At 48.4% G+C, this 23,963-nt stretch overlaps 2 protein-coding genes across 2 annotated transcripts; one reads left to right on the top strand and one right to left on the bottom strand.

Annotated features, from left to right (window-relative positions):
* The first annotated feature begins 8,043 nt into the window (after positions 1-8,043).
* Positions 8,044-12,571, top strand: LOC125511397 (serine carboxypeptidase-like 1). The gene is made up of 13 exons (XM_048676760.1): positions 8,044-8,308; positions 8,385-8,601; positions 8,834-8,956; positions 9,052-9,154; positions 9,287-9,324; positions 9,980-10,081; positions 10,350-10,430; positions 10,553-10,693; positions 10,929-11,000; positions 11,304-11,422; positions 11,557-11,670; positions 11,811-11,856; positions 12,200-12,571. The coding sequence occupies exons 1-13, from the start codon at positions 8,136-8,138 to the stop codon at positions 12,281-12,283; spliced, it is 1,413 nt and encodes a 470-aa protein (XP_048532717.1). The 5' UTR covers positions 8,044-8,135; the 3' UTR covers positions 12,284-12,571.
* A 709-nt stretch (positions 12,572-13,280) lies between these two features.
* Positions 13,281-19,549, bottom strand: LOC125511396 (pre-mRNA-processing factor 19-like). Its single transcript, XM_048676759.1, has 18 exons — positions 19,427-19,549; positions 19,225-19,310; positions 19,057-19,128; positions 18,199-18,261; positions 17,569-17,655; positions 17,075-17,216; positions 16,881-16,999; positions 16,524-16,640; positions 16,254-16,349; positions 16,110-16,169; positions 15,804-15,878; positions 14,976-15,080; positions 14,784-14,900; positions 14,597-14,683; positions 14,379-14,475; positions 14,161-14,212; positions 13,984-14,054; positions 13,281-13,895 (listed from the first exon to the last, which is right to left on the bottom strand). The coding sequence occupies exons 1-18, from the start codon at positions 19,437-19,439 to the stop codon at positions 13,759-13,761; spliced, it is 1,596 nt and encodes a 531-aa protein (XP_048532716.1). The 5' UTR covers positions 19,440-19,549; the 3' UTR covers positions 13,281-13,758.
* Between the last annotated feature and the right edge of the window lie 4,414 nt (positions 19,550-23,963).

Here is a 23,963-nt window from a genome sequence, read left to right as displayed (position 1 = left end):
AACGCCGGCTGGTATGGCTTGCCGGGTGGATCCTACTCGTGCCAGGGCATCCGCTTGCATGTTGTCGGCACATGGTACATGAAGGAACTCACATCCCTCAAAATATGCACTGATTTGCTGGACGAGGAAACGATAGCTCGCCATGTTTGCGTCTTTGGCGTCCCAGTCACCGGATGACTGTTGGACCACCAAATCCGAGTCGCCATAGCACAAGATCCGGCGGATGCCGAGTTCTTTGGCTAGCCGGAGCCCGTGTATGAGCGCCTCGTACTCGGCCACATTGTTGGAGGCGGCAAAATGAATTTGCAATGTATACTTGAGCTTGTCGCCCTTGGGAGAGGTGAGTACGATGCCGGCTCCCAAGCCGGTGTGCATCTTGGACCCATCGAAGTGCATCCACCAGTGAGTGGAGTCGGGAGCCGGTGGCAGGTATTGGGTTTCGGCCCAATCGACGAGGAAGTCGGCCAGTGCCTGGGACTTAATGGCGGTGCGGGGCTGGTAGAAGATCGCGTAGGGGGCCAGCTCAATGGCCCATTTGGCCACTCGGCCGGATGCATCCCGACTGCCTATGATCTCGGCAAGCGGGGCAGTACATACGACCGTAATGGGGTGCTCTTGAAAATAGGGCTTGAGCTTCTTGGCAGTGAAGTACACACCATAGCACATCTTCTGGTGGTGTGGGTAGTTCTGCTTCGAGGTGGATAAGACTTCGCTTAAATAATACACCGACCTCTGAACCGGCTGAGCCCGCCTTCTTCTGGGCATTGGACTACGATGACAGTGCTGACCACCCGGCTAGTAGCGGCAATGTAAAGGAGCATGGGCTCCTTTTCAGCCGGTGCCGCCAAGATAGGCGGCGTGGTCAGCATCTTCTTTAGCTCGTGGAAGGCTTGGTCCTCCTGGTCATTCCACTCGAAATGAGTGGACTTCTTCATGAGTCGGTAGAGGGGGAGGGCCTTCTCTCCGAGCCGGCTGATGAAGCGGTTCAGGGAAGCCAAGCATCCGGTGAACTTCTGGACATCCCACAGCTTGGTGGGAATCTCCATTCTTTCTATGGCCTTGATCTTTATTGGGTTGCACTCGATGCCGCGTTCGGAGACCAGGAAGCCTAGGAGCTGCCCGGCTGGTACTCCGAACACGCATTTCTCGGGGTTGAGCTTGATTTGGAATCGGCGCAAGTTTTCAAATGTTTCTCTCAGGTCTTCCAGCAAGGTGTCGCGCTTCTCCGTCTTCACCACAATATCGTCTACATAGACGTGGGCATTTCTGCCGAGCTGCTTGAGGAGGCATTTCTGCATGCAACGCTGAAAAGTGGCACTGGCATTTCTGAAGCCGAATGTCATAGTCAGGTAGCAGAAGGCTCCGAATGGTGTGATGAAGGCGGTTTTCAGGCGGTCAGCTGGATCCAGCTTTATCTGGTGGTAGCCTGAGTAAGCATCCAAGAAGCTCAACAGCTCGCATCCGGCTGTGGAGTCTATTACTTGATCAATACTTAGCAAGGCAAAGGGATCTTTGGGGCAAGCCTTGTTGAGGCTAGTGTAGTCTATACATATGCGCCACTTGTTGTTTTTCTTCAGCACGAGGACCGGGTTGGCGAGCCATTCTGGGAAGAAAACTTCCATAATGAAGCCGGCTGCCAAAAGTCGGGCTATCTCTTCTCCCACAATCCTTCTCTTCTCCTCCGATAGTCGGCAGAGAGGCTGTTTGACTGGTTTCGCACCTTCTCGGACATGTAGCTTGTGCTCGGCGAATTCCTTCGGCACACCCGGCATGTCCTTGGGGGACCATGCGAAAATGTCCCGATTCTCATGGAGGAAATCGGCGAGCTCGCCTTCCTATTTGCTGTCCAGGTTTGCCCCGATGGTGGCAAACCTTTCTGGGTGATCTGGGTCCAGAGGTACCCTCTTTGTTTCTTTGGCCGGCTGAAAGGAACCTTGGGCACCACACTCCTTGGGGTCGGGGGACAGGGCTGACTGCTTGCCGGTCATGGCCATGACTCGGTCCAGTATCTTCTTCTCTTCAGCAATTACAAGGGACTCGGCCAGCCGGCTGCTGGCAGCCGCGCACTCGGAGGATTTCTTGTAGTCTCCGGCTATGGTGATGATGCCCATGGAACTTGGTATCTTCATCTTGAGGTAGGCGTAATGGGGTACAGCCATGAACTTGGCCAGGGAAGGTCGGCCAAGCAACGCGTGGTAAGGGCTCTCTAGATCCACCACTTCAAACCACACCGCCTCTCGGCGGAAATGATCCTTGTCCCCGAAGAGGACATCTATCTTGATCTTGCCGATTAGGGAGCAGGACAAGCCGGGTATGATGCCATGGAACACAGTCCGACTGGGCATGAGCTGCTTTGTCTTGATGCTCAGCTTCTCCATGGTGTCGCGGTATAGGATATTGATGCTGCTCCCACCATCTATCAGCACACAGGAGAAACGGGCGGCTCGCTTTTCCGTAGCGAGGGTGGCCTCCAGAACCAATGTGTAGGAGCCGGGAGACGGCATCACCTCTGGGTGATCTGTCCGGCTCCAGCTAATAGGCCTTTCTGACCAGTGCATGAATTCTGGGTTGGTGGAGGCGACTGCATTGACTTCTTGGTGTTGTCGGTGTCGGCTACGCCGATCTTCTGGTTGGCTGGTGAAGACGATGTAGGCGGCATCCTCGTCGGGGTACTCTTCTTGAACTGCCCCGACCGCTGGTCGAGCGGCCGGCTGCGGAGGAGCCGGAGGCGGCTGACCAACAGGCGGAGGCGGCGCCATCCCCTCACCCTTGGAGATATGAGTGAGCCAATGGCATTTTCTGGTCGTGTGGTTTGAAGGCTTCGCGCCGCTGTGAAACTTGCAGGGGGCATCAAGTGCTTGCTCGTAGGAGAAAGCCGGCTTGCCGCCCTTCTGCTTCTTGGGTGCGGGCCATCCTTCGGGTTGTTCGTCTTCGACTGTAGCCACCTGCCGACTGGTGGAAGGCGGCAGGGGAGCCTTGCGCTTGTGGTTGTTCTGGTGCGGGCGTCGGCTGGATTCTCCAGCCGGCGTCTTGGGACTCGAAGCGAGCACCTTCCCGGAGGCGTCTACTCGGAGCTCGGTCTTCATCGAGGAATCGACCATGGCGTATTTATCAGCTATGACCAGTAGCTCGTCAAGCGTAATCGGCTCGTCACAAAGGAGTCGGTGCTTGAGAAGGGTGCCTTCTCGGCACCCGGCGGTGAAGTACTCTACAGCCTGGACCTCGTGCACTCCCTCGCAGGAATTGCGGAGCTCGGCCCACCGCGTGAGGTAGTCGCGAGTCGATTCGTTGGGCCCTTGGACGCACAAGGAGAGCTGTCGGGGCTTAGGAGCCCGCTTGTAGGTGCTGGTGAAGTTGCCTATGAAGGCTCCAGTGAAGTCTAGCCAGCTGTTGACACTGTAAGGCTTGAGGCTGTTAAGCCAGGTGCGCGCCGTGCCTTGGAGCATGAGGGGCACATATTTTACGGCAACACGCCTGTTGCCGTTTACGATGCTAACCGCGGTGGAGTAGTCGATCAACCAATCTTCCGGCTTCATGGAGCCGTTGTACTTGGGCATGTCTCTTGAGAGCGAAAACCCTTTGGGGAAGGGCTCGTCGCGGATGCGGGGGCCGAAGCAAGACGGGCCGATATCATCTTCTTCTTCCAGGGCCAAGGATCGCGCAAGGCGGTCGATCTGGTGGCGGGCATCATTCTCGTCGACTCCTTCACGGTGACCCAGCCGGCCGCTGAGAGTCGGGTGCGTGACAGGCGGCGGGGTAGGGTATCTCTCCCCATGAGGCGGAGGAGGAGGGTTGCCCCGCCACTCCACGGCTCGAGGGCGGCCCTCGGCGTCACGCTCGATGGAGATTTGAGTCCGGCTGCGGCTGGCAGCCGGCTCCTTTTCTTTTCTCGCACGGGTGTTGCCCGCGGTCGGCGTTCGGGACGTCGCGTCGTGCTCTCAGTGCAGGGGAGGACTCTCGGCGCGGACGCCGGCTTCATGCCGTTCTGAGGCCGCGTCGGTAAGTTGCTGGATGCGTCTAGTCATGTAAGGGAGCTCATCAGGCCCCAGCCCATTCAACTCGTCTGCGGCCGCCTGGGCGGCGCGCAAGTTCTCGAGAGGTGTGGCATAGACTGGGCGGTCTGCTCCCAGCATGTCGGCGATAGCCGCGCCATGTTTCCTGACGATACTGACGCGGCTCGGCCCGTCGGGAGGCGGCGTGCCGAAGGCGGCTCGGTCGACTTCGCGCTGGTGAGCCTCGGTGAGGCGTCTCATGGTGGCGAGCCTCTGGCCCTCCGCAACGAGGGCAAGGCGGCGCGCCTCCAATGTCTTGGCGTTCGCGTCGGCCGGGACGGGGACGGACAAGTCGTGCAGCGCCGCCTGCAGAGCGTCGTGGGCGTTTTCGCCTGAGGAGGCGCCATGGCTGATAACCAATACCTCGGTAATGGCACTGCCGCTGCTGTCGGCTTGAGGAAGAGGGTCGTTGATGACCACCACGTTGGTGGCGAAGGCGTCAAGGGATGCCGTGTAGGAGTCGACAAGCATCGGGTCGGTGGAGCCAACCGACTCCAAGTCCGCGGCAAGCTCGCCGGAGACATGGAGTTGATCGAGGAGGCTGACGAGGTGGCTCTCGGGGCAGTCTGTGCCCGCGTCGGATGTGGGCTCGTCAGAGATGCGAGCCTCACCAAGAATATCGGCGAGGCAGCTCGCCGCGCAGGCGTTGGCGACGTCTTGCAGCGCGTCGGGGCAAGCGCCATCGGGCGAGCCAGGGTGGCTACGCACGTTGGAAAGGAAGAGGGTTCCCGTCCAGAGCAGGTCTCCGGACGACGGTGCACTTGTCCCCACGGTGGGCGCCAAATGTCGGGTGGTTGTTGCGACATATGCCAATGGATGGCTTATCATTGTGGGAGCCAATAAAACATCGCCGATGCCTGGAAACAGGATAAGGCAAAGACATGCATGCCGACGAATTTTACCCAGCTTCAGGGCTCTCCGTGGAGATAACACCCCTAATGCTGCTCTGCGGGGTCTCCGCATGATCACTAGCTCGGTGGGTTGCTACAGAATGCTCCTTGAGCTGTTCGGTGAAAGGATGAGGGAGGGCCAGGCTAGCCCGCTCCTCTTCTCCTTGTGGTGTCTAAAATCTATCCAAAGAGTGATTTCCCCTGCATGGGAACCCTGGGGGTTTATATAGGCCTACCCCTCGGGGGTACAATGGTAATCCGGCTGGGCGTGGGTCCCAGCCGTCTGTGTCTACGCCCGCCGGCTTCTCGGCCGACTGATGGGCCCGCCGGCTGCCGACCCTTTGGCCGACAGGCCGGCCCCGCCGCTCGGGGGTCTTGTCGGGGGCTGGTTACTGTTACCTTGCCCCTGGTGACGATGGCTTTGTCGTGGTAAGCATGGCTATAGTGCTGCCGCGATGCGGCTTATCACTATAGCCTTACCTTCTCTTGTTTCCTTAATGAAGCACCTCCTTGGAGGGAGAGAGTTGGCCGGCTGTTGGAAGCCGGCCATACCCTTGGCCGACTGTGGGAAGCCTGGCCGCCTTCGGGGTCTCCCTAACCGAGGGGGCCCGCCACCCACGGGTCGTACTGACCCCTCGCCGTGGGTGACATCACGATCATCGTGGCAACAGTGTCGCGCCGGACGGGGATGGCCGCCCCGTACGGTGCACTGTGGCCATGCGTGCGCCGGGATTCGGGGGTGGCAGGCTTTACTGTAGCCACGCCCCGTCTTGTCGCCGTTATGTGGGTGCAGACTCTGAGGGCAAGATCTTAGCCGCCTGCTGAGGGGCCGGCTCCTGGGAGGCGGCCTTTTTATGGCCGGCTTCTGGAAGTCGGCCTTCTCGTGGTCTTGTTTCTCAAGGATTTCAGGGCTGGGCTGCCTTTGCGCAGCCGGTTTGAGAGGTAGCCGGCTGGGGGAAGACGGCCCCCATGTCTTGGAAGCTTGGAGGCTTGTTCGGCCTGTAATTTTTCTGAAGTACTAGGGGAAGCCGGCTAGGCTACCCGTGGTCATTTACTCCGACACCGAGCTTTAGTTTAAAATCGTTTATAGATCAAGTTAAAAACGAGTCAATCTCACAAGTACTTGTGTAACTCGTTAGGCTCGGTACAAAAGATCAGCCGCTCCCAATATAAAAAAAGATCAGCCACTTAGCACCCTATGTCCCAGGCGCACAACACAAGGCCTAGCCGTTGAAGGCCCAACCGCCTAGGAGAATCATGTGTTACAAGGAAATTACTATTGTTTAGTGATATATATATGTTTAATATATACATAATAATTTTTATAATATTTGAGAGTTTTATGTTCATATCTTTAACGAGTTTAACAAGCTAAACGAGTCAGCTCGCGAGTTATACGAGTTGAGCCAATCTTGAATTTGAGCTCGTTAATAATAACAAGTCGAGTCGAGCTAGCTCGTTAACGAAACGAGCTCTAGCGAGTCGAGCCGAGCTGGCTCGACTCGACTTGAATTCCAGCCCTAAGAGCAATTTCAATGGGGCGACCCATTTTGTCCGTTTGGGTCATCCGGACACAAAACACAGCCCAACGGGGCGACCCAAACGGACACAGCGTCCGCCTGCTGTCCGTTCGATGTCCGCTCGGACCCATTTTGGGCTCAATCTGGGAAAATTTGGGTCAAAAGCGGACACAAAGCGGACGCTCTTTGTGCCCTCTTCGCCCCCCTCTGTCCGGCAGCATGTGACGGCTGGCCCACTTGCCATCCACCCATCTTTCTCATCCCGTCTCTCTCCTCCTTTTTACTCTCTCTCTCCCACCCACCCGCCCACCCCACTCGAGAGCCGGAGCATCGCCGGAGCCGGGCAGCGCCGGAGAAGCGTCGCAGCTGGGCCAGCGCCGAAGTCCTGCTTTCTCCCGATGGCGAGCATGCGCACCATGAGCTCGTTCTGCCCCTTGGTGCCGGTGCCGGGCCGGCGAGCGCCACGGCCTCAAGGATAGCATGCGTGTGCTCTGGGATTCCGGCTGCAGCTTTGTTCACCGGCCCGCGCGCATGCACATCAGCACAAGAAACACGGGAGCACACACACATGCATGGCAACTCGTGGAAGCTCATGGCCGGCCAAATCGAAATCCCCGCACGCCACCCCGCAGTCCAACGACGTCGTCCTTCCGTCCTCGCTCGCGCGTCTCCGCATTGGAGCTCGCCGTGCCGGCCCCACCATGCTCGCGCGCCATGCCTGCTGTCCTCGCTCGCGCGTCTCCGCGTTGGAGCTCGCCGCGCCCGGCCCCGCTATACTCGCGCGCCCGGCCTGCCCCCCGCGCCCCGCCTCCCCCGCGCTCGCCCTACAGCGCGCTCGGCCGCGCCCCCTGTCGCGCTCCTCGCCTCCCCCTGCCGCGCTCCTGGCCGCGCCCAGCCGTGCCCGCTCCCCGCGCACAGCAGCAACAGAGGACGGGCAGGCTCATCCTCCTCCGGCGCCCGTGCTTGCACAACATCGACAGAGGACAGACGGGCTCGTCCTCCTCCGGCGCCGCTGCTCCGCCATGGTGGGCTCGTGCTCCTCCGGCGCCCGTGCTCCGTTGTGGCGGGTTCATCCTCCTCCCTGCCTGCTACGTGTTCGATGAAATGCCAAGGCGGACATAACAAAAAATGTGTATATCCCCGTTGGGCGCATCGTCCGACCCATTTGAAAAGTGGACACGGACGAGCGGACGGGCGGCTCAAACGGACGAAAAACGGACAAAATCGATGTCCGTTTAGGTCACCCTGTTGGAGTTGCTCTAACTCTCTCCATTTCATATTAGTTGTCGCTGAAATGGATGTATTTAGACGTATTTCAGTGCTAGATACATTTATTTGAGCGACAACTAATATAGAACGGAGGGAGTACAAGGGAGGGGTTGATTTGGTAAGACAGGGTGTCGCAGTCATGCGTTGCTGGACCGATCGGTCGAGTGACACACTGGATCGCACGGTCTGGATGAACGCGGGTACGAGGGTCGGCGTCTCGGCGATGCCCTTGCGTGCACGCGCTGTCACGTCATACACGTGATGATGCTGATTCGGATAGGTACTACAACTGTATACATAGTCTCGTGTCTTCAACTTTTGCCAAATCACGTCAGCCGGTGCAACTTTTGCCGCTTGCGGTGCCGTACGTCCTCTCCTGCTCGTCGATAGAGTCCAGCTTAGCTATGGCGACAAGGCCGCCCCACCGACCGCCGCTTGTGCAATCACCCTCCCTCCTGCTGCTTCTCCTCCTCCTAGTCCATCCTTTCCTCTCCGCCGCGACGCCGTCTATCACCACCAAAGCCGTGCCGCGGCTGCCGGGTTTCTCCGGACCCCTGCCCTTCTCCCTCGAAACTGGGTATGCTCTGCTCTTTTCTTCTTCTTCTTCTTCTTCTTCTTTGGTTAACTCTTGGTCGGATGATGCGACGGTGCAGGTACGTGGCGCTGGACGACGGCGTCCGCCTCTTCTACTACTTCATCCAGTCGGAGCGCGACCCGGCGGAGGACCCCGTACTGCTCTGGCTCACCGGCGGGCCCGGCTGCTCCGCCCTCTCCGGCCTCGTCTACGAGATCGGCCCTTTCTACTTCGACTTCCATGGCTACACGGGAGGCCTGCCTACTCTGCTTTACAAGCCAGCATCTTGGACCAAGGTTACCCACCCCCTTTCGTTTTGTTACAAAAAAGCCCTTCAAATTGATGCATCTATTAGGAGGGAGGGACCCTTTTGCTACCATAACAGTGTACTTTTTGTTACAATCACCTGAATTTTTTGTTGATATGACAAAATTAAAAATCCCACTTTGCACAGGAGAAATTGTAATGTGTAGTTGTTGTGTGCTGATAAACGTATGTGTTGCAATGTGCTGGTTTCATATATTGTAGGTTAGCAATGTCATCTTTGTGGATGCTCCGGCAGGGACAGGCTTCTCATATGCGACCGGAGACAAGAGAACCATACCCAGTGACACAATTGCTATTCAACAGCTGCACGTCTTCCTCGAAACGGTCTCCGCCTGTTATAATTTATACGCATTTTCTACTAGAATGTACAAGTTCATCATCTTTGCAATTTTCCAATTGATTCCTTGTTGTCTCTACAGTGGTTTGGTGAGCATCCACAGTTCTTGTCGAATCCGCTCTACATTTCGGGTGATTCATATAGCGGTATAATCATACCTTCTCTTGCTATGAAAATTGCTAAAGGTAATTGAACTTCCTTCACGCTCTCCATCTCTATCAACAAGGATTATTCTGCTTATAAATTTATTCAAAGCACATGCATTTCTTTTGAGGGTATAAAGTGCATCTTTTAACTACATGTCGCTTTCATTCTAGGGATAGAAGTTGGTGATGAGCGGCTCATTAATCTCAAGGTATTCATAACAGTTACTTTCATGACTTCTCTTCCGACATAGTAATATTCATGGTTCATATTTGTGCCATTATTGTAATGTTTCTTATTCTCTTTCTAAGATCAGTAATATCATTTCTAGTGGTGAGGCCCAGGTTCTCCATGTATAAAGGTCAACAAATTTTAGTTTAATAACACAACATTGGAAAACCAAATATAATCTATGTTTTAATTTGAATATTTCTATTCAAATATGTGTCTGGGTCAGGTATATGAATTTCTTGAACTTCAGTGGGTTCAAACACATGGTTACCGTATTTGGGTGAAATTCACCCTTTTATCTTTTCCTTTTTTTTTGGTCAATTTTCTATTCAGTTACAAATAACAACCCAATGTCCATTGCAACAATGCTCTAAGTAGTCTACCTATGCATGTTTATTTTCTCTATTTTCATTTATGCCTTTTGTAGTTGAAACTTTGCAATGACCTTTTGCTTATATACGCTGCCAGATACAAAGATTGATCAAGTTTCTAAAATTCTACGGTTATTCTTTCTTTCGTGGCTCCCTTTGATAATATGTTTAGCATGCTTATAGATATGTCAAGTTGTGGTCCTCGCATGATCTGTTTAAGGAGTTCGAATCGTACCAACATGGAAATTTATCTTAATTGATCAGGGTGTCATTGCTGGCAATCCATTGACTGATACAACGACGGCCTTCAACGCTCGAATTCCATTTCTTCATGGGATGGGAATTATACCAGATGAAATCTACGAGGTACATAGTCAGGACATACTCAAGTTTACCTTTTGAGAGTAATTAATGTGTATGCTATAAGAAAATGACTAGTACCAATTTACATTTAGCATCAGCTTGCTTCTACCTCTCAAGTCAAATATAATGCTTCTCAACCAGAATCAAATTGATATTAACTTAAATACTGAATTTGGTCTAGTGCATCCCTATTGATTCGGAATATCATGGAACAAGACATAGTTAACCGCAGTGCGGAAAATATGATAAGCTTGTAATATTCACCTTTCAGGCTGCTCGTGAAGGCTGTGGAGGAGAATATCGCTGGCCATCGAACTCCCATTGTGCCAATTCCCTCCAAGACATCCAAGAGGTGAGTGACAGTACCGACCACAAATGTGTTGATTATCCTGGTAGCAATCGCACGACACACTTAGCTTGCAATAGCAGCTTGCTAGTTGGTGACTTAGTCTGCATTTTTGGCTTGTGATACAGTGCATGAGGGGCTTAAACGATGTACACGTCTTGGAGAAAATCTGTCCAGAATATCCAAGCCTCGCCCTTCAAAAGCAGCCGACGTCGCAGGATCATGGAAGAAGAAGGCTAACAGAGTCCGCAGTTTCGTCTCTGTGCAGGGTAAACGTCTCAAGTACCATTCTTAGTTTCTTCTCAGTTTTTTGTTTTCACTTCTCGTTTTTTTTAATAAAAGGGGTTTCCCCCCAGCCCCATTTTATAACAAACAAGGCAAAAGACACACCCTTTTTTATTCCTTGTTTGCTTAGTCGAAATCTATTATTGGTTTCAGTTTGTTATTCCTATTTTACAGTGTTAGCGGTAATCTCAAGTGTTGTGCTTCATTTGTTTGATGCAGAATGCCACATACTTCTTGTCCGAGTTGTGGACAAATGACGAAGCTGTAAGGGAGAGTTTGGCTATTCACAAGGTAAGGTAGGGTGGGGCTAGCTTAGAGGTATATGTATTCTTACTTGATAAAGTGTTTGACTGGACCTAATTAGAGCTAGGAAACCGGAATTACTCCTAGTGTTTCAATAACAAAGTAGGAGGTGAGAATTGGAAGAGAATTATTTTAGTGATTATATATTGACCTTCTATTATGAGCTTTTAACTAATGACCACCTAGATTTTTCTTTGCGGTGAGGGAATTCTCCGCATGCCACCAAATAAGAAGCCCATGTTCCATCAATAATGAAGGGCTTATTTGGTAAATATGGTGTATGTTGTGCAGGAAACCGTTCCATCATGGCTACGATGTGATTTCAATCTACCTTACACATATGAAATCAGCAGCACCGTTGATGATCATTTAGCCTTGATTACTAAAGGATACCGGGCTATGATATACAGGTAAGCATGCATGCTAATATACGTTTCACCTGAATAGTCATTTGATGATGGAAATATACACTTGGGTGAACAGTCGCTTAATTAATTACAATCGTAAGCAAATTAACTAGATTCGTCGTTTCATGATGCTGCAGTGGAGATCATGACAGTAAAGTATCTTATGTCGACACCCAAGCATGGATCAGACGACTTAACCTGCCCATCACGGACCGTTGGCGACCATGGCATCTGGACGACCAAATTGTGGGGTAAGGACACCAAACCAGCTCAACCTATATGTTCTGGCTGTGTGCAGAGGCCTAGTGTGTTTATTAGTGGAAAACTGAGCAGTCGTAGTTCACATATTGATGCCTTGCACGTCGCCTTTTCATTCTCTTGTTTTGCATAGGTACACAAGAACTTACTCCAACAATTTGACATACGCAACTGTAAAGGTACGTGTCTGGATGAATATATGCATGCGCCATTAACTGCTTTCAGGTTTAACTTGAGCTTAATTACCAAAGCTAGTTAGCATCCATAACAAGTACTCCCTCTGTAACTTGACATAAGACATATGTTGATACTATGATAGTATATAAAATGTCTTATATTAAGTTACAAAGGGAGTAGAATGCAATGTAGTACTTTCTCCGTCCGGAATTAGCTGACGCTAAAACGAGATGTATCTAAACGTATTTGAATGCTAGATATGTCTGTTTGAGCGTCAGCTAATTTCAGATGAAGTAAGTAGCAAATTAATTGTGAGTTGGTTAATTTAAATATGTGCGCGTGTAGGGTGCCGGCCACACAGCCCCGGAGTACATGCCAAGGGAGTGTCTGGCTATGATCGATAGATGGCTTTCCGGTCAACCTCTTTGAGCAATCAACTGATGTGATGCTGTGGCAGTGCGGAGATTGGTAATGTGTATTGCGAGTAACAGATGAGAGAATAAACATGTAAGATGAAAGATGTTGTCGTATAGTGTGTGTTGTATTGAGGCTTTCAAGGGGTAACAGGGTGGTCGCTTTCATTGAGTTGTAGGGGAACTGGCTTATGAATTCCGGTGGAAATGAATAAATAAGAACCCGCCGGAGAAAAAAGCTCTTGGAAACTATTTTCTTGTCCTATTCATTTCAGATTATGAGATTTGGGAGGGCCTATTTTCATGTGTTGAGCTTATGCAAAGGTCTGTAATGGTGCCAATGTATGATTTCTATGTATACAAGTCAAACAAAAGGACGGTTTCAGCGGGTTTTCTCCACATACAAAAGGAGTTGCAATTAAAAGCTCGTCCATATTGTGTAGACTCCTTGTACTCCTAGTCAAGCTATCAAAGTCGCAGCAAATATTGTCGGTAGGAGCAAGCTGCGTGCACATGTTGATTGCTGGTCGCTGTTGTTGGTGTGCAGGCGGATGGATGGGGTCGATCGACATGAACGCTGCTTAAATTATGACGAGCGACATCTTCCGGTACGCGTCGACATCGTAATGAACTTAACTGGTACATATGCATCCATCGTGGTTAAGACGAAGTGACAGCACCATGGACCGCTCACCAGTGACTCGGCTGTGACGCCTACCTCGCCGACTGCTAAGTTTAACCACAAGAAAGAAAAAAACATTTTGAATGTTTAACCTCGGAAAGCCACGGCCTTCTGCCTGTACGGACAGGGATCCGGTGACTTCACTAAGCAAAGTCTCATCGTGACTTTACCTAGGTGAGTGCCATCGGATCAAGATCCAGCGGTCAAGATTGATTCAAATTTTGTACTCAAAACTAAAACTGCCCAGAAAAAATTGAAAAAATTCAGGTAAGTCATACATGTTCCATTCCATATTCTGTGAAATTTTTGTTTCATTTGGATAAACAGTCTATGATTAAATAGGGTTTTATATTTCAAGCTCAAAACACAATTAGCTGCTAAACCATTTATCCAAATGGAACGAAAATTTCCCAGAATATTCAATGGAACATATATGGCTTAGCTGAATTTTTTCAATTTTTTCTAAACAGTTTGAATTTTGAGCATAAAATTTAGACCAATCTTGTCCATTAGATCTTGATCCGATGGCCCTCACCTAGGTAAAGTCACGATGAGACCTTGCTCAGTGAAGTCACCGCCGCCTTGTACAGTTCAAGTTCATACATACATCCGGTAACTCTACCTATATATTACAAAAACATGTGGCTCGCCCCACCACAGGTTTGATCAACTACTTGGACCGCCGGGCTGCTTCAGTTCAGGGACATGCATATTCCTCTTTCAAGCGTATCCTCGACGACACCGACTACTACCAACGGCAAAATGGTTATGGCACCCTGAGCAAAATCACAACATGTATCATCGTCTACTCATTGCACCGCTGATTCTGATTTTGCCTCCTCCATCTGTTCATCTCCAGGGAGCCCGAATACGCGCAGGTTGTGGTCCATGGAACCTACGGCCACATACTTGGCATCTGCCCCGAACTTCACCGATGTCACTTTCCCTGGAAAGGACAGACACAGCCATGTTAATTTGCCCTTGACAAAGGAACCCGCGACATTGGAGAAGAGCAGATAAATACTATGTCGAACCTGTGCCAGATAAATCTGGTAATGTCTTGACAAGATTCCATTCCGTCTTCACATTGGCTACTTGGTAAACCCTGCAACCATTATGCACAAGAGGTTATATTCAGCGCAAAGCTAGCCATTTCATTCCTTACAGTATAACAATACCATGCAGCTAAGTTGGATCGGTCGGTAGCATACCTTATATCAGAACCAGCAACAGTGATATAACTCCCACTAAAGTCAAACTCCACTGCAAGAGAAAATGTCTTGTCATTCATGAAAATACGGATTCTGGTTGTATGGAAGCCTTATTTCACATTAGTTTGAGCAGTTTTCTTCCAAATATCTACTTGCAATTTATGTAGAAACCCAGTACTTTCGCATTTCTTTTAGAAAAAAAATAGAGATCTCCTTACCAGAACTTGTTGGTGTGTCTGGATCGTATGGAGAGAGGGTCCTAAAATTTCTCAGCTTCCGTAGATCCCAAAGCTTCACACCATCAAGGGCCGCGGTCTGTAAAGCGATGGTGAAAGTATCAGTATGAAACAGCAAGTGATCCAGAGTTATTGTGCAAAGATCTGGACTTCCACAGAATTCGATCTTATAAGAAAAGAAAAGAAAAGAAAGAACATACCGCTAGGAAATATCCATTTTCTGAGAAGGACATAGCAGTCACTGTTCCAACATGCCCAACCTCCCCTTCAAACTTTGCAACTCTTGTCTGCAAATATAAATTTTCAATCACGAGATGAGACATTAGAAGAGGATGGCATGGACGTCAACCTGAATTTAATCTGAATAGTATTCTTGCCTTGTCTTACCTGAGATTTTACATCCCAAATTTTGATAACACCTTCTGACGTGCCTGTTCCAAGGATAAGACCATCCGGGTGGAAAGCTGCTGAATTGTATGCATCTTGTCCAGAAGCCTCGCCAACCTGAATAACAGCACTTATCAAAATGGTAGATCTCTAGATGTACATGCTTCTGGAAATTTATGCGGAGTACCAGACCTGTGTGAGGCAAGACCCTGTTGAAATATCATAAAAGCACCATGTGTTATCTCTGGAGGCAGTTGCAAAGTATTTCTGACTAGCATGGACCGTGACAGCTTCAACCTGGTACATTTTCAAAAAGAAAAATCAGAACGTAGGATAATACAACGAGCAGCATCAACAGCGAGATTATTCAAATAACAAAATACAGAAAATGCACAGGACCCACATGAAATTAACGCAAGAACATCCTCTGCTAGCTAGCGTCGCTGCATGCACGAAAAGGAAACAAGCTAATAATAGTGTAGCCGAACCATTTCCACAGTTTTAAAAAAGGTTCAACATTGAGAACTAACAGAGAACTAATTGTTTTTCTAGATCTCAGAAATTGATGTACATATATACTCGTATTATAGTTCTTGAGAAAAACAAAAACTGGAGATGCTCTCTAACATATTGCATCATTCAATTCAACCAACAAGTAAAACTGGCAGTATTGTTATGCAACAGTAAGTCATACAGCAGATTGACTGCCATGGATGTGAGCAACCTGTTAGTTAACATACAATGATATGAATTGATACTGAATTAATTATTTGTTTCCAATCTTCATGTACTGGGCTACTGGCTATGTAGACTAAGCATTCATATAATTTCATTATGAATAACCAAGAAGTGTTCTCAAATCCCAGTCCAGCTCTGATCTCTTCCTTAACTGTTGATTAGGCTAAGTATTCATATGATTTCATTGTGAACAACGAATAAGTCTTCTCAAACCCCTAAAGGTTGATTGCAAACATCAAATAAGCAGGCATTCACCAGAGACAAATGTCAATGCAAACTAACCTCTGCACCATGATCTCTCATTGTGTGCCTGCAACCATAGCTTCCATCTTCATTACCTTGCCATACACGGACAGTCTGCAGAGTTTACAAACAAAAGAGTGAAGCCTATAATGATGAGTGGTGTGATGACTATGGTATTATCAGATTACTGGTCAATAAATTATCCTTTAATCATATTTATGTAAGGGAGCCCTAATCACCAGAATGAAACTTGGTGAATGCAAAAGTTTTTCTAGAACTGATACTGATATAGCTGATATCACATTAATGATTTACTTTACTACTATACAGTATCTGTAGGTGTACCTTATCTGCTGATCCCGTTATCAAAAGCTCATCCCGGGGAACAAATTTCAAACTCGTAATCTGTGCATAGGAATAAGCTATATTAACATATGTAAATGTAAAATGATGGGGAGAGAGTCAGTGAGTTTGAGTTCCGCAATGGACCTTCTTTGAGTGATCAGTGAGAGTGCACAATACTTGACCCGATGGCCTATCGAAAAGAACTGCGTTTGTATCGATACCCCCAGTAGCAATAATATCCTGGTGATAAATATAGAAATCAATTAGGTAAGTAAACAACCACCATTGTAGTGTCGCTATTCAAGCATACAAATTGCCACTTTTTAAAACTGAACTTGAAATGCATGTACCATAGTCAAACTACAATTGTAATATCAAAGTCTTATCAACAAGGAAAAATAATAATAATCTGACCTTTGAATGATGAATATCAATAGATAAAATCCCTGGTTTGTTCGTCTTGTGAAGTGGATGACTGGAGATTTGAGTATATCTTTCAAGTGCATCAATTGGTGCTAAACTTGGAGGTACCTGACAAAAACACAGAAATTAGTGTACCATTTCAACAAGACAAGACAAAAAACCAAGTGGGTAAAAACCACAATTATTTTTGGCATATAATCTTTATATGATCTGATCTAGTAAGGCATGTAGTACGCAAGTTTGGAGAGGGACATATCAAGTTTCCTATGAACTAAAACAGGACAGGTTTGACAAACAACAAATTTTAGGTCCTTCTTTAATTGATTGTTAGGGAGAAGAGAAGCACACCTGCCGTTTCTTGCGCTGTGCTGAGAGCACAGAATTGCATTCTGTTAATTCATCGATGATGACAGGATTAATACCAGGACGTATCTTCTTCCCATCAGGACCCACTTCATATTCCAAAGCTGTGTATCCAGGAAAGAGGATTAGAGCAGAACAGACAAAAAGGTTAGGTTTTGACATGTTAGAATGGTGAAAACCTCTTTTCCCATTTGTAACAGCAGCTACAGGCGCAGGTCCTGCAGCTGAAATAGGAATCTGCCTTTCAGCTTGAGCCAAAAGTGTCCTAGACTCATCTCTTTCCTTCTTTAGTCTGGCGATAACACGGCAAGCAGCATCATGCTGGAAATGGGCAAAACAAGCTAGTGAAAACCAATGGGTACATGATGATCATGCTCATGAAAGAAGACTAAAAAATAAAGCGTTTCTAGAAATAATTTAAGGAACCTCCTATCCAGGTGATCCACAAAGATGTCCTAGCTATGGCTGTATAAATCTCCGAAATCCTCTAAGCACATTCACAAACATCCATAAGGCTGAAATGTCAGAAACTTAACTAGCTGGCAACTACGAGGTTTTATCAAGATCCTGATATCAAATGGCACTTGCACTTTTAAAGGAAGAATACTTTATTGTTGAACACAATAAAAAAAGTGTATATAATTCATGACACTATTTGGAAAGATTGGAAAACCTGGTATAACGCATGACTGAGCTCTTGTCTTGCTGTATGTAGCTGCTGCTCCAAAGCAAAATTAGACAGCATGAGAGCATCCCACTCCTGCAACATCAGAGGAAAGAAGTCTAAATCTGCACTTGCAGCTCGATAAGAATTCCAAACTATTTAACAACAGAAGATCAAATGCTTCACCATAAAAAGAATATTACAGGAATATGCAAAGACTCAAATGCATTACCCATTACCAACAAGCTGGAAGTACAATAAAAGCAGAATACTTTTGCACAGTTTAGAATATCTCAAGATTATTACGGTTTTTCATGGCACTAAATACCCACATAAAAAAGGAAGTGAATTCAGTAGTCTTACATAAGGAAAACAAAATCATGAGTCGTCTTAAAATGTCAAAGAGCAAAAGGGAAATTCTGTGAGCTGAATGTGTTCGTATTCAATTACTACTCATTTCTTCCTATTTGAATTTAAACATAAGCACATTGTGAATCATATCCAGTCTTTAGGCAAAAGAACTTAACTTGATTCTTAGAAGTTACAACAATGGCCTCCAATACAAAGAACATGCTTAAGAATTACGATGACTACAAAATCAAATATATAAACTGTAAACGGAAGGAAGCGGGCACTTACATTCTGAAACATACCAAGGAGTCCAGGGACACTTGCAGCTTGCAGAGGTCTAGGCTTAGGAATCTGCAAAAAACGAGAGTTCTTCAATTGACAGGTATACACAACATATGAGACTAGTTTATTTTAACAAGGTATGAGTGTCAGCCTAAAAAAACAAGTAGGATGTCAATTTGTTTTGCCATTCTCTAAGCTAGAAGTTTCAGCGCCACAAGTAATGGTGCATGCATACATTTGGAGTCAGGTTTATCAATTGTGGTTTGGATATAATAGATTATCACAAAGATCGACCCTATCTAAGAAACCAATATTTCAATCAACTGGTGGTTAATACATGATTACTGTTTTAATTTCAGTACACGCTCATGGCTAAAACCTTTATGTAGGTAATCGACATTGTGTGGAAATACTGGTGCCTGATCAAATGCTATTACCCAGTTACTGCAAATGCAACTTGAACCATGCAAAAGAATACAAAATCACTGCAAATCATAAACCCTAATTAATGTCCTTGTTCCGTTATGTAAGTCTGATTGAGAACCTATCAGATATCTTTCTGAAGTAGCAAGATCGTACTACGAGAACCTTCGACCCGAGAATCCTGAACATGATGTCCTCCACAAGTAAGAGACTGTCACCCCATACATACTAAGATGTACCATGTAATTACCACATCGTGTCCTGTCCTTGTAGTCAAGGACTGCTAAACACCCAATCCAAAGTAGGCGACTACAAAGTGTGGCACTAGCAGGCATCAGCGAGGCTCATGACCAAACCCTAGTGTCTGAACAAGTTCTTCAGAACAACAAGATAAACACTGGAACCGCATTGAGGGAAGGAGACACAGTGTGCAGGCCTCACCTTGTTGGTCTTCACCGTCACGAGGTCGTCCATGGCGAGTTCCTCCTTGGTGACCGGGCACTTCCCGTGGTCCTGGGGAACCAAAACCAAAACAAAATCAGGGAAAAAGGCCCAGGCGCACGGACGGGCGCCTGACGCGAAACCTAGAGCGGGGGAAACGGTGGTGACCTCGATGTAGCGCCGGATGAGCCTCCGCTCGAAGAGCAGCCCCGACTTGGTCGACAGGACCGGGTCCTCCGGCACCTCGCCGGAGACTTGAGGGGAGAGGGCGCGGCAGCAGGAGGAAGCGGCGGGTTAGTGCCTGGAAATAGGAGAGGGGCCGTGGAACTAGGTTTCGGTGGTAGGGATGGGACGAGAGACGAGAGCTTACTTGCGCAAATCATGGCGGCGGAGAGGACGATGGTATCAGCGGGCGGCTGCACCTCCAGAGGGCGGGTTCTCCGGCGGCGGCAATGGGGGTGGCACCGACGAGGTGGGGGTTTGGGGGAGGGAGGGGGTGGCTTTGCTCGAGGCGCACACTGGAAACTCTTTTTTTTTCAGGACCGGAAACTTTGCGACGGTGGGCTGACCCGCAAATCTTGAACGGTCCAACAGCTCGGCCCATTCGGCCCGTACATGATGAGATTGTTCGGCCTATCCAGTTTTTTCTCAAAAAAAAAAAACACTATCCAGTTGTGTTGGAGTACCCCCTCCAAAAATAAGTTGTGTTGGAGTTGGGTTTGCATTTTCCATATTTGGAGAACTTGTGTAGTTGCATGGTGTACATGAAAAAAGAAATGGAGTTTCTTTGCATACGACATCTTAAGTAGCAATTTGATCCAGTCTCATTTTTCAAGTGGTGATTTGAGATGTTATCTCTACAGTATCAATTGTATGTCTGGCCAAATGGCGCATTGCTACTGTTAAGGTTGAGATCATGGGAAAATTGGATTATTTTTTACTAAACGACCCCTCAAAACTAATTCGTTCACTGACCCTCCAAAAAACAAACGACCCGTCGAGAAACTTACCCTAGTTCTGATCCAGCGGGCAGCCAACAGGCATGGTGTTACGGCATATCTCTCTCAAGGTAGTTTTGGTGATTAATGACAACATGTTTGCGGACTAATCTTGTGCTTTGAATTATCCACAGATTCTCCCCTGGCACGAGACGCCTTCTTCCCCTCGGAGTGTATTTCAAGACGGTGTAGCTCTTTCGTTTCTTTCTCGGTGAACTAGTTGCGTAGAGGGCACCGTACTATCAAGAGGGGGTCCGCTGGGGTTTTGCATGGGTGGAATCATCACGTACACATCAGCTTCTCATCCTCCGAGCATTTCCTTTCCATTGAAGAGATCTCTCCTCTCTCTTCTTTGTCCTGTCTGGGTCAAAGCGGTAGTACCGCACACCCAACGGTAGTACCGCTGAGAAGCCACAAGCGGCAGTACCGCTCCGCAGCGGTAGTACCGCCCGTGGCTCCACAGCAGTAGTACCGCTGGGGGCCTGGCACCTCCGCCTTGTCCTCAGCTTCTTTGAGAGATTTTTTCTCTCTCTCTCTCTCGCCCCAGCGGTAGTACCGCACTGCCTGCGGTACTACGGCCGAAGGGTCACAAGCGGCAGTACCGCTCCGCAGTGGTACTACCGCCCTTGACCCCACTGCCGTAGTACCGCTGGGCAGTCTGGTTCCTACTGCCTCGATTCGAGAGGTCTTTTTCTCATGTCGGGTTTTGCGGCACTAGTCACGGTTGTAGTGGCGGTAGTACCGTTCCAGGAGCGGTAGTACCGCCCTACCACCGCGGTAGTACCGCATTTGGGTCCGTTCCCTACTAGTCTCCTCAGCGCGGCAGTACCGCTGGCTGGCGCGGCAGTACCGTTGTCCTGGCGGTAGTACCGCCCCCTCTCGGCGGTAGTACCGCCCTGTGCAGGGCTGGTTGGTGGTGGGCAACGGGATTGTTGCACCCACTATAAAAGGGAGTCCCCTTCTTCCTTCTCACCCACCTCTTCCTTCCCCAAGCTCCATTTATTGCTCAAGCTCCATTAAATACTCCAAGCTTCATTTTCGCCCGATCTATCTCTCTAGCCAATCAAACTTGTTGATTTGCTCGGGAGTGGTTGAGAAGGCTCCGATATACACTTCCACCAAGGGATTTTCGATTCCCCCTCATCCCTAGCGGATCTTGTTACTCTTGGGTGTTTGAGCACCCTAGACGGTTGAGGTCACCTCGGAGCCATATTCCATTGTGGTGAAGCTTCATGGTCTTGTTGGGAGCCTCCGATTAAGTTGTGGAGATTGCCCCAACCTTGTTTGTAAAGGTTCGGTCGCCGCCTTCAAGGGCACCAATAGTGGAATCACGGCATCTCGCATTGTGTGAGGGCGTGAGGAGAATACTGTGGCCCTAGTGGCTTCTTGGGGAGCATTGTGCCTCCACACCGCTCCAACGGAGACGTACTTCCCCTCAAAAGGAAGGAACTTCGGTAACACATCCTCGTCTTCACCGGATCCACTCTTGGTTATCTCTTACCTTTACTTGTGCAAGCTCTTTAGTGTTTCTACCCTTGCTTGCTTGTATGCTTGTTGTTATTGCATCATATAGGTTGCTCACCTAGTTGCACATCTAGACAACCTACTTTGATGCAAAGTTTAATTTGGTAAAGAAAAGCTAAAAATTGGTAGTTGCCTATTCACCCCCCCCCCTCTAGTCAACCATATCGATCCTTTCAATTGGTATCAGAGCCTCGTCTTTTTATTAAGGACTTTACCGTCCAAAGAGTATGGTTGATACCGTAGACGGTGTGGAGGAACACTCCGGTGTGAATCCGATCTCGTCTACGGGAGATGGGGGAACTTCAGTCTCTCGTGAGGAGTTCAATGTGGCCTTGGAGACATTGAAAACCTCCATGACGACCGAAGTTGAAAGCATGTTTACTAAATTTCTTAAGGGGCTTAAACTATCCACCGCACCGTTGAAAGTGGGTGATTCCGCCAACAAGGTGTCGGATGCTATCCCCGACAAGGGGGAAGCTAGTAGTGAAAAGGCTCCTTCTTCTAGTGGCAAGAATGGCACCGGCATCTTTGCCCATGTGGAACCACCAATTGTTTATGGTGGACCGGTTCCTTCCACTCATTTGAATCATGCCGGTCCTCCCTCTAAGATTGTGAAAAATGAGGATTTTGATTCTTGGGTTTACCGCTTTAAACATCATTTAAATCATGTGAACACTAACCTTTGGAGAATCATTGAAGAAGGTTTCTATCCACATGATCCAAGCAACTTCACTCCTCGAGAAGCCGCGGACAATCAATTCAATGAGAATGCTCTCTTCATCATTCAAGATGCAATTCCACCCGAAGACCTACCTCATCTTCGTCCCTTCGCCTTGGCCAAAGATGCATGGCATTGTGTCGTGTCTCTCTACCGGGGAAGCGCAAGCATTCAACACTCCAACTATGAAGTGGTACAAGATGAGGCCGATGAGTTTGCAATGAAGGAAGATGAAGAACCTCGTGAGCTTTATCGGAGAGTAACCAAACTCGCGGTCTCACTACGAGATCACGGGAGCAAGGACACGGATGACAATTGGATCAAGCACAAATTCCTCAAGGCAATGATGCCCTACCACAAGGCCATGTCCTCTGTCATTCGTCAAAGACCGGACTTCCACACTTTGACCTCAAGCGAAGTGTTGGATGAGTTTGTGGCCATGAACATTTTGGACAAGACTGCCGACAATGCGGTGCTCCGTTCTCAACGGGCAAAGAAGCCTAACCTTGCATTGAAGGTCAAGCTCAACGTGGAAGAAGAAGAAGAGGAAGAAGAGAAGAGCAACCCCGAAGATACGAAGTATGCATATCATGAACACATGGCACTTGCTTCGAGGCAATTTTGGAGCAAGAAAAACTCGAGGCCCAACTTTAGCAAAAACAACTCGAGTGGCACAAGGGGCAAGCAACGTGTAAGGACTTGCTACAATTGCGGCAACGTGAGTCATTTTGTTGCGGAATGCCCGTATGAGAAGAGGGAAGACAATGGTGGCAAACTCATCCGAAAGGACAAGGCCAAGTCGTTCCCCAACAAGAACAACTTCACCAAGAAGACTCCTCCCAAGGCTTTGGTTGTGCAAGAAGAGTACAATGAGGATGATGACGATGATGAAGATGATGAGTCGGTTGCCATGGCCTCCGTTGCCATTGCAACAACGTCACGGGTGTCTCTCTTCGACTCACCCAACGAGAGCATCACCGCCAAGTGCCTCATGGCTAAATCCACCAACAAGGTAACCTCCAACATCAAAACTACCATCATTAATCATCCTTCCCCAACGGATAGCATTAATGAACTTGAGGGAGCTAATGTGGAGGCTAACGAGTTTGAGGCCTTTATGGGCAAACTCAAGAGAAAATCCAAGAAGCACTTTGTTGCTCTCTTGGAACAACTTGGTGAGGCCAATGACATGATCGAGGCTCACGAAGACACCATCTCTAAGATGGAAGGGCATAGTCGTGACTATACCGATGAGATTTCGGATCTTTCCAATGCTCTTGAGGAAGAGCGTGGTCTTCGTTTGGCTCTTGAGGAGTCACACAACGTTGATCATGCTAAGTTAAATAAAGATTATGATCATGCACTCATTGTTTCTCGTGTGCTAAATTCCGAGAAGGCCAAACTCGGGGTTGATCTTGCTAGACTCAAAGAGGAGTTTGATATACTTGACAAGGCCCACAAGGCCTTGAAGGGTATTCACGCTAGTCTCAAGGAGTCTCATGATCAACTCCAAGTGAAGCTAACTAAGGAGAAAGCAACTTTTCCTCATATGGTTTTAATTGATAATGCAAATGCTACTAACCCGTGTTGTGAGCATATACATCTTGTTGAGGAAAATGCTAAGTTGAAGGAGCAACTTGAGAGAGGTCTTGCGACTTGCATACAAG

The sequence above is a fragment of the Triticum urartu genome, chromosome 5 (genome assembly GCF_003073215.2).
Source record: "Triticum urartu cultivar G1812 chromosome 5, Tu2.1, whole genome shotgun sequence".
In the NCBI taxonomy this organism is placed as follows: domain Eukaryota; kingdom Viridiplantae; phylum Streptophyta; class Magnoliopsida; order Poales; family Poaceae; genus Triticum; species Triticum urartu.
This window is presented reverse-complemented; position numbering and strand designations above follow the sequence as displayed.

What these genes read in the sequence shown, in the direction of transcription:
- LOC125511396 (XM_048676759.1), bottom strand. An exon ending in TCACTGATCACTCAAAGAAG is followed by an intron (nt 16,170 to 16,253) that starts GTCCATTGCGGA and finishes TCCTATGCACAG; the next exon opens with ATTACGAGTTTGAAATTTGT. An exon ending in TGAGAGATCATGGTGCAGAG is followed by an intron (nt 15,081 to 15,803) that starts GTTAGTTTGCAT and finishes AAAATGTACCAG; the next exon opens with GTTGAAGCTGTCACGGTCCA.
- LOC125511397 (XM_048676760.1), top strand. Translation starts at nt 8,136, where the DNA reads ATGGCGACAAGGCCGCCCCACCGACCGCCGCTTGTGCAATCACCCTCC. An exon ending in CCCTTCTCCCTCGAAACTGG is followed by an intron (nt 8,309 to 8,384) that starts GTATGCTCTGCT and finishes GCGACGGTGCAG; the next exon opens with GTACGTGGCGCTGGACGACG. An exon ending in AGCGGCTCATTAATCTCAAG is followed by an intron (nt 9,325 to 9,979) that starts GTATTCATAACA and finishes TTAATTGATCAG; the next exon opens with GGTGTCATTGCTGGCAATCC.